General features: G+C 47.2%; 1 protein-coding gene across 1 annotated transcript in view; it reads left to right on the top strand.

The window, feature by feature from the left end:
• Positions 1-397: 397 nt before the first annotated feature.
• Positions 398-10025, top strand: part of ARHGAP19 (Rho GTPase activating protein 19) — a 14282-nt gene continuing 4654 nt past the window's right edge. Inside the window, exons 1-6 of the mRNA XM_009584659.1 lie at positions 398-426; positions 3277-3542; positions 7932-8012; positions 8358-8567; positions 9158-9384; positions 9925-10011. Of these exons, the coding sequence (XP_009582954.1) occupies positions 398-426; positions 3277-3542; positions 7932-8012; positions 8358-8567; positions 9158-9384; positions 9925-10011 (900 nt within the window). The remainder of the gene's footprint in view (positions 427-3276; positions 3543-7931; positions 8013-8357; positions 8568-9157; positions 9385-9924; positions 10012-10025) is intronic.

Genomic DNA, 10025 nt, shown 5'->3' with positions numbered 1-10025 from the left:
GCCGTTGGGAATGTGTTTGCATGGCTTTACTCATGGTAAACACAGGGTACATTTGGGGCTATTTTGTGGATTCCTCTTGGATACAGGTGGAGAGCACTTAATACCACGCTGGTCCTAATTCAAAACCCCGGTTTCTGTGTAGGAATTATTTGCTGTTAAACTCCAGCTACGCAGCCTTTGGCAAAGGACATGAATCAATTTGTCCAGCTTTTCTTTTCTGTTTTGTCTCTGTGTGAAGGCTGATGCCCAGTGTGTGCCAAGGGGGCCTTTCAGACCCAATAATGCGTCCTTGTGTCTCGTAGCATGCGTGGAATTTGCATAGGCTGTGCTGGGACAGGCAGGTTTCTTTTGTTGCTGGAAACAAGGAGCAAGTTCTTTTCCCTGTCTCTGCTTCCTAATGCCTCTCCAAAAGCTCTCAGCACTCATGTAAGAAATTTACTTTTTTCTATTTATTTTTGCATTAAATGTTGTTAAACTTTGTGCAACTTGTAATGCTGGCTGTGCGGAGAAGTCATGTCAGTCAGTTCTAGATGACAAAATTGTTTAATTTTCTTTCTCTGAATCTAGATATCTAATTGTCAGAGGGAGCAGATAATCTGTGATGCTTGATGTAACTGCTGCAAAGTATTTGCATATCTTCTCTGTGGGGAAACAAAACTGCTAGTGAGTGAATAACAGTGCACGGATCATTGCAGGCAGGGTCACTGGGCCTATACACTTGCTATTAACCCTTCTCAGGATCTGTATTGCCACAGAATGAGTTGTCATGGGTTTCAGGCAAAGGGCTTGCTCCACATTATGGCAGAGCTGGCACTTGTTTGAGCATTTGTAGCCCTGTGCGATGAAATGCGAATGTGATCAGATCGATTGGCAGTTGCTTTTTGGCAGCTAATACCGAGTTGTTGTGCTTCGGTCTTGATTTATGGCAGATAACAAACTGCTGAAAAACAGACTGGGAGGTACTCAGAAAAATATGGCGCCCATTTGGAGTCGGCAGCATGCTTGCTAGGCCACTCTGAACGATGCAGCTGGGAGCCTTTAAGAGCTTTCTAAAATTTTAGATGACTTGGCAGATTGCCTTGCAGTCTGCCTTGCAGACCTTCCTCCTCTCCATCCTCTTGAAGGAGTCTTTGGCATCCGTGGAGAGCAGTGGCAAGGGGAGAGGGTTTCATACGGATTCTCACGACGCAAGTATTGCTGAGAGCCTGGTTTCCTCTGATTTCAGCAAGTATCCTTCTCCTTGTGTAGCCTTATTCTCTTATTCTGATTGTGCATCCTGGAAGTCATGCCAGGATGGTCTTTCAGGTCAAAGATGTACAGCAGTATATGTACAGATGTACACCCTACAGATAACTGTTGGGTTCACAGATACTGCATGGAGGTGGGCTGGAGTTAGGTGACTTGCCAGTGAGTGCTTTGATATCCTCCCCTTCGTTAGCTACTGTCGCTTTACAGTACAATAATAAGTTGCTCAGACTTCTGAACTAGTAGCTGAAGTGCTCTGTTGCTTGAACCAATGGATGTAAGGTACCGCGGGTTGCAAACGCCCTCCCTTTCAGTGTCAGGCATGCTGAGCAGTGAGCACAGATGCCCAGCATGGTCCGAACACGGTGACATGGCCTCCGCTCCTCAGCAGAGACAAGAGGAAGGGCAGAGTGCTCTGGTCTTCTGTGGGAGAGCCTGCTTTGGAGGTAAAGCCTTTGGTGGCCTCGGGGGTGATCAGCAGAGCCCGTGCTTCCCCCCGGGTGCCACACCGCACCTAAGGGACTGACGCGAACCCTGGTGCACGAACACGGCGTTTCTATTACCTGTGCACTTGGCAGCTGCTGTTGGAAAATGGTGTTCAGTAAGCACTCACAGCTGAGAAGGGATGTTGAAACAGTGGAAAGGAAAGTATTATCTAAGAGCCCAAGAATGATTAAAGGACTGGGGAATGTCACGCAGTGAAAGCACGTAGTGTGTGCAAGCTGGGTGGGTAGGCAGCTTCCACCCAGAGTCCTGGAAGAACTGGCAAACCAACACGCAGGGCCAGGCTAGCGCTTTATAGCAGAGTATGACATCGTGCAGTGGCTTGTGACTGGAGAATGACACTAATGCTTACATTTAAGTAAAAGAGGGGCGGGAGAAGCAAGCTAGGCAACTCTAGCCTGTGAGCTTGACTTCAGAAGCATGCAAGTGTTTGAAACAGTGATGGGAAGATGGTAATGGAAGACCTAGGGGTAGATGGAAATTGGGATAAGCTTTAAGTGTGAGCATTAAGAGCGCTGATTAACCTGAGGTCTCTCTTTGATAACTCTTTGTTTTTATTTTAGACATGGTAAATGTAGCTTACCTAACCTGGTAGAGCTAAGTATCTGTTACAGATAACCCTTAGCAGGGCAGTGTCTCAAATGCATCCCTTTTCCCATGCCACATGAGAAGCTATGAAATGGAGAAAGTAGGCGTCAGTAGAGAATAGGCAGGTCAGATAAAGGGCAGCCTGAAGAAGAGGCAAGAACTGGATGAGCCAAAACCTAGCTTAGTAACCTAGGAGGAAGGTTACTAAGGGTTCCTCAAGGACTGATCTTGCGTGGCTTCTGCTAATACTGATGAGTTCCCACTCGCTCCAGACTCAGAGCGCATAGCTGGGCAGTTATTGTAGCTGTCAGAGAGCAGTAACCAAGAGTTGGCAGCTTGTCACCTGAGAGCATTGACCGCATCCCTAGGAGAACTGCGGGTCAGTGTTGTTGCACGCTTATGATCTTAAAAACAAAGTCCCGGGGCATGGGAACTTTCTATTTGTTGATAGGAAGGTAGTGATGATGGAACAGCAATGGGAACTGATGAGTATAAGCTGGCCATGAAAAAAAGATTGGGATTTAGACTTTCAGGCCACAGGGAGTGAATTTCTGGGGAGGAAAGGATACAGAACCAAACATATTTATGGCTGAGAGTGGTAAGTTAATGTAAAATATTGGATGTCATAGCTGCCTGAGCTAGTAGTATGTAGATAACAGTGAAAGTTTTAGTTGGGTGTTGTCATGTGTTGCGTATGTTACCATCACGTTATGGAGTGCTAGTCTGGGGCTGTGTTGTACAAACAGGCCAGAAATGTTTTTGCTCCAAAGGGAAATGTAACTGCGCTGTGCTGAACACTCACCAAAGACAGACAAGTGCTGATGGTGTAGACTAGTAGCTCCTGTGTCAGCAGATGTCTCCTTCAGGGCAGACCAGCTGGCTGTAAAAAACAAAGCAATGAGGAGTTACTGTATTTTTTTCTCCTTCCCTTTTTTCCAGTGATGCCATCTGCAGTTTTGTCATTTGCAATGACTCCTCCCTCCGCAGCCAGCCGATCATCTTCAATCCTGACTTCTTTGTGGAAAAGCTGCGCCATGAAAAACCAGAGGTGTTCACAGAGCTCGTTGTCAGCAACATTACCAGGCTCATTGACTTGCCTGGGGCAGAGCTGGCCCAACTAATGGGAGAGGAGGACCCCAAGCTGCCTGGGGCAAACAGCACAGCCTCTGGATTTTTTCGTTCTCTGATGTCTCTGAAGCGCAAGGGTGAGTATGGCATGAGGTCTGGTGCCCACCTTTAGGGTGGTGCTGACTGTCATCATCTGTTACACATAGTTTACAAAACTTTCATATGTAGGCCTGTTGTTTTGAGCTTGTGCTGAATGCTTAATCCTGTAGGTTTGTAATCTCTGGGGATTACTCTAGAAAGGAGCAAAACAGAGGCCAGGAGGTTCATCCCAGAAATGCCCTGCCACTTTTAGACTACCTTTCTTCTGGGGATTATTGCTGTGGTTTATGTCAGGTTGGCCTCGGTGGGTCTGCTGCTTGCTGTGCTCAGTGCAGCACAAACCACAGAGATACAGCTTTGGTCCCTGAGTGTTTGTGGTCTGGCTCTGTGGATAGCGCTGAGCTGGAGAGGGGTTCCTGAACAAGCTGCAGGTTCTTCCAGTACAGGAAGGTGGTGTTGTCTCTCTGCTTGTTTGTGTCCATGGTAGTCCATGCTCTGTTTTCCTTAGCTCATTAGCTTTCCTCATTAGTGGTGGAATATCAGTAAGGGCTGAGAGCATCAGGTTCCATGAAGAACAATAACGCCCAGGTTTTCGAGGCCACTGACTTCACTCAGGGCCCAGTGTCTCCTTCAGTTGCTGTTCCAGCTCTCTGGAAGGTCTTGTCTGTGCAGCTCAGAAATCTGTAAGCACCTCCCATCCAAATGCCAGTGCCGCTCTGATCCACATCCCAATGCAGTGAGTCAGTGACAAAGCTCTGCAGACTGACTCTGCTCAAGCACAGATTCAACCCTAGGAGATGACGTATTTCTCTTTGAGACAAGCATTCAGCTGGAGTTTTCTTCTGGTAGACTGACTATTCTTATCTTCTCTTTCAAGTTCAGCTGTCTTGGTTATGAAACATTAGCCCCAGGCCCCTTCTCAGAAGTCTGAGATTTGCTTTTAAGTACAGTTGTGTTCAGATCCTCTCCTCTTCACTGCCTGGCATTTACCACTCTGTTTTGTTGTAACTAAAAAGGTGTTTTAAGTGTGTGTGTGCCTTCTCCCACCTCTGCCCACACTCAAGAGGAGCCTGGTTTTCCTGATAAGTTCAGTTAAACCTTCTCACTCATCTAGACAGAAACTGCCTCCGTCTGGGCACCTCTCACATCCCTCATCAGCTCTGGTTTCCTAGCTAGACTGGCTGTCTGCTGGCAGAGAAGCTGTGGGTAGCTGCCTTCAGATGTTGGCAGCCTGAGGTTGAACACTTCTAATTAGTCTTCCCCTTCCTTTGAGCAATTCTATTGTGAGTACCTCTGAGAAGGGAGCTATCACTATGTCCGAGTATGGCTTTTTTTTTCTTCAATCTTTATATAATTTCTCTAAGTGTGTTTGATTCTACCAAACCTGTTCCTCCACTGTGTTTCATAAAGACAAGCTCTGCAGCCCCACTGCTCAGGCTGAATTTTCTGGTGTTCACTTCAGCCCTCCACTCCTGGCTTACTCAGTGGGAACCCTTTTAGATACACTCACCTGGGCTGGACAGCACTGCAGGGGAAAATCAAGTACTGCAAATCAAGTCCTTTAGCATCCTTAGGTGAGAATTACTCAGTATTGCGATGACTTACCTTGCTGCTCCATAATAACAGGTCTTCATACTGTCCCCAAACTGCAGTTAGACTGTGCTCCTATCTGTTACTGCTCCTGCCCCTGTTCCAGGAGAGTAGCGGGACACCTTAAATTCAGACACTTGCCACTTGACAAACAGAAGTGAGTGAGTAACCAAGTTGAAAGTGTTTTCTTAGCGTGTTTGGAAACTTCCCTGTTCTTGTCAAAACCTTCTAGCAGGGGCTTGTGAGCCTTTCTCTAGCTTGTTTTTTTAAATTATCTGTACTCTGCTGGAGCGCTGCTCTTATCAGACCTGATGTCTCCTGCTAGGTCTCTTCCCCAAGAGCCGCCTTCCCCCATTCAGATGTCTCCATGGCCATGTGTCTCACTACAGCTATAGCTAGCAGATGTTTCCAAGTCTGCTGGCTGCACTCCCAGGCTGCAATGGCAGTGTCTCCCTGCATTGACAGGCACTGTCTGTGAACTCCTTGGCCAAACTCTGAGAAAAAGTAGTTTGTGCCTACAGAGAAAATCAGCTTCATGTACTGCGTGTTTCATCTTGGAGCCATCATTTGTTTTTCTTCATGTTACAGACCAGCTAGAACAAACAGGTTTTATTTCTTCAAAGCCGGAGGCCAAGGTCCGTAGAGCTCAGAGCTGATCAAACTGCAAATACTTACAACTCCTTTGAGCATTAGGAAACTCAATCTCATGCTGCTTCTTAGTTTCAGAAGCAATCATACAATAACATCTAAGCCTTCGTAACTCAGCATCCATTCTCCAGACACTTCTTTCAAGTTTCTTTGAGAATCAAATTCTCATTCAGATATCAACTTCTGACTTCAAAAGTAAATCGAATTTGTCAGGCCCTGCATGTCTCAAGAAGATGTATTTTCCTCTTCCCTTCCTGGCCACTATTGATTCTATCTGTTGAATGTCTAATGAGTTTAATTTTCTTCAAGGACAAGAATCTTTTGCCGACTGTTGTCTCCCTTTGCACTCAAGCCTTTCAGACCTTACATGTGGATCAAGAGGTCACATTTGCCCTCCTTTCTCCCGCAAGACTGAAGCATGCGCTTTATCAGAGGGAGATCAGAAAGTTCTTGATTTAACGGGAGGCTGGAGTTCCTGGTGGCTTACCATGTATTTCAGAAGTCCTGGAAGAAAGTGGAACGTTCTTCAGGCGGAATAAATTTAGTTGCACAGGAAGGCTGCTAGAGAAGTGCACAGGGTTAACCAGGTCTTTCCCACATGCTGTGAGCATCAACACCACAGAACAGTAAGATCTGTAGTACAACAGACTAAAAGCTAGTAAAATCAAAATGTGCTGGGGGGAGGGAAGCAAGAGAAAGCTTGTGGGGGAGATAACTTTTATTAGACCAGCCAATGCACTGCTTGGATTGCTGGACTATCAGCTGTAACAATAAGGAGGGAAATCTTCAGCCACAGACAGCTGAGGTGCAAATGCCCAGCTTGCCCTCAGAAGTGGCTCATGCTCCTGGCAGTCTGGTCATGGAGAAGGGAAAAATATTCTTTTCTTAAATCTGTTGGCTCTTTGAAGCCTAAGTGCAAGGGCAGGGCAAACCAGCTCTGTACCTGGTTCCAGTTCTCAGTCCCAGTCAGCATGTTGTAGTATGGTCTATCCAGCATCTTGCTCTAGCTGCAGTCAAAACCTACATGCATCTGAGGGAAGAAGTGGTGCTCAGGGCGCTGGTTGCTGCCAGTGAAGCCTGTGGAAGTTGCCTCAGCTTTCTGAGGGACAGAGCTTGCTGGCTGTGTGTGTCTGATGGAAAAAGCCGCTCACCAGCAAGATTCCATTTATTAGAAAATACTGTCCTGCTGGATAACCACTCTCTTACCTGGGAAGTCCCTCTCTGGACAAGAACAGTATTCTGTATTGGTTCAACAAGTGCCTTTCAGTTAAATGGGCTTCTCCTCTAATGTTTCCTTCCATGCAAGGATCTCCTTCCTTTCAGCTCAGGTGCTTCTGTCTTCTTTTGGGGCTGTAGCCTGTGTTGAATGGAGTTCTAGAGCTGGCAGCTCATGCCTGATCTGTAACAGCCCCATGAGATGAAAGCAAACTCCAGGATTGAGAGGAGCTGTCAGTGTTCCATATGGAGAAGGGCCCAGCTCATTGCTTCGCTACTTTATTTTTTTTCTAGCTCTTCCTTTTTCAGCTTTCTGATACTTCATACTTTACTGTACTCAGGCAGCTGACATGGCAGAGAGATTCACTGGAATTAGGGAACTCCAGGAATTACTCATCCCTGAAAAGGAGGCCAGCGTGAGCCAGTTGGGTCATATCTGCTCTCCCCACTAGTGCTTGTTTCCCTCTCCCATAGTCTCATAGCTGCACCTCTTCTTTCTGCTCCACTCCGTGTCAAGCCACAGTGAGGATTAATCTGGACATTCTTTCCAAGGTGTGGAGTGTGCAAATGTGGCAGGCACCTGGGCAGTCCAGGCTGTCACATCTGCCCTTCCCACTTTGCAGTTTCCATGAGGTCCAGGCTTCCAGCTGATATGCCCTTTAAAACTGAAGCATCTGTTCTGGTGTTGTTTTCTTTTCAGGAGCTAAAGAATGTTTGCTTTAGCTGATAAAAACTGTAATTAAGCTGAGGTAAGAAGCAGGATGATGAAGCCTTTGTAAGTACAGCATGGTGAGACGAAGTGACTTATTTGGGAGTGCTTGTGATATCTCGCATCTGTGGGAGTCCTTGTGACCTTCACCCTTAGCGTTTTGGGGCGCTGGTCTTTGTATGCTGAGATCCTGTTCTTTGGGGGCCACTCATCTCTGTGGCTGTTGGGGTCTGAGCTTCTGAACACGTTATCTTCTGTTCTGCAGAGAAAGGGGTGGTGTTTGGCTCACCGCTGACAGAAGAAGGCATTGCACAAGTCTCCCAGCTAATTGAGTATCTGCACAAAAGTAAGTGACTCTGTCTTGCTGTCTTCCTATCCCAAGGGGTGTCTGTCTGGCCCACTTCAGGTCTCTGGTGCAGACAGAGTGAAAACCTGTGAGCTCTCCAGCAGCAGGAGTTTGGGACTGGACTAGATGACTGTTCCCCAGAATTGCCTAGCAGATATGTTAATCTATTTCCCTCTGTGCATGGACTTTTTCTACTGATGGGAGCCAGCTTGAAGTCATGTCTCTGAATGCAGCTCACTGAGGTTTGCTGTCAAGCTCTGGAAAGGAAAGGGAACTGCTTTAGTAAGAAGATGGAAGTCAGTCTCTGATTAATCAGTGGCCTTTTTTCTCCCCTCTGCTGAGCAGATCTAAGAGCAGAAGGCTTGTTTCGGGTGCCAGGCAACAGCATCAGGCAACAGATCCTAAAGGATGCTCTGAACAGTGGTACAGATATTGACCTGGACTCTGGGGAGTTTCATTCCAACGATGTGGCCACCCTGCTTAAGATGTTCCTGGGTGAATTACCAGAGCCGCTGCTGACACACAAGCACTTCCATGCCCACCTCAAAATTGCCGGTGAGTGAGCAACAAGAGGCAATGATGAGCAGAGGGAATGGAGCCAGCCTCCTAGAAAGCTGGTAATGCTACAGAGCTGCAGAAGTGTAATCCTTAAAGGCGGGATAGGAAGGAATCTTCCTGCCGTCTCAGCCTAATGGTGGAAAGACTGGAACTGAAAATCCTAAGGAATCAGACCAAGTCTATCTAGCCCAGTCTTCTCTTTCCAGCAATAAACAGATACTCTACCGTAGCAGAGCCCACATTGGTAATCTGGGTCTCCATCTGTTTTAAGTCTGGGGGTCTCCTAAGCAAGGTGTGGTTTCTATGTACTTTAATAACTGTTATCGAACTACCTGATGTGAACTTCCTCCATCTTGCCTTCAACCCATCACAACTCTTAGCAACTGTATGGTCCTGTGGAGGAGTACCACAGATTAACACATCAGGTGAGGAGCTTGGGAGCTGGGGGGAGAGAGACGAAGGGCAAAGAACTGTGCAGGAGTATGGAGGAGATCTGCATGTGAAGAGGGAAGGGTAAGCGGTTAGAATAGGCCTGCTGTTAGGGAAGGTAATGTATGTCCTTCATGTTCTGCCTTGTGATTTGGCAGACTTGACGCTGTTTGATGAGAAGGGAAATAAGACCAGCACTCCAGACAAAGAGCGCCAAATTGAAGCCCTCCAGCTGCTGTTTTTGATCCTTCCCGCACCCAACCGCAGTCTGCTCAAACTGCTGCTGGACTTGCTCTACCAGACCGCCAAGAAGCAGGACAAGAACAAGATGTCTGCCCACAATCTTGCCCTCATGTTTGCACCCCACATCCTATGGCCCAGAAATGTAAGCAATGCCTCAGTATCTGCGGGTGGGATATTGCAAGGTAGAAAGCAGAGGCTTGGCAGGGCTACAGGGGAAGAACCAAGATGGGAAGATTAAGTATCAATATAGTGATGTGAGGGTTGGAGGCTGGGATGGTGAGGTAGGACACAGTCCTAGTGTTCCGTCCAGACCTGCCGTAGGTCTCATTTGCAACTGATGCTTCATCTTTTTCAGTAAAATTGAAAGCAGAGCACAGTCCTGCTTCTTTTAAGAATGACAACTCCAGACAAACCTTGCAGATCTCTCTGCAAGGTTTCTTGTGCTGCTGGTGAACTGTTTGGCTCCAGAGTTGTCTAGTTCTCCTCCTCTCAGAGCAGCTTTGGCTCTGTGAGCTCTGCTTGTTGGTGTGCTGTGAGCCCTGCCTGCCTATGTCCTCAGAGCAGGTCTCCTGCTGAGGCACTGTGTGTGCCTACGTCCCACATAAAAGAAACAGCAAGGGCAGCAGAGACCCTTCCTCTTCCCCTTCTAATTGCTGTGCCTTTGGCTGTGTCCCCTTGCCAGGTGACAGCAAATGACCTTCAGGAGAATATCACGAAGCTAAACAATGGCGTGACCTTCATGATCAAACACTCTCAGAAACTCTTCAAGGTAAGTGCGCTTTG

The sequence above is a fragment of the Fulmarus glacialis genome, unplaced genomic scaffold (genome assembly GCF_000690835.1).
Source record: "Fulmarus glacialis isolate BGI_N327 unplaced genomic scaffold, ASM69083v1 scaffold21859, whole genome shotgun sequence".
Classification (NCBI taxonomy): domain Eukaryota; kingdom Metazoa; phylum Chordata; class Aves; order Procellariiformes; family Procellariidae; genus Fulmarus; species Fulmarus glacialis.
Note: the sequence above shows the minus strand (reverse complement) of the source record. Positions and strands in the feature narration are given on the sequence as shown.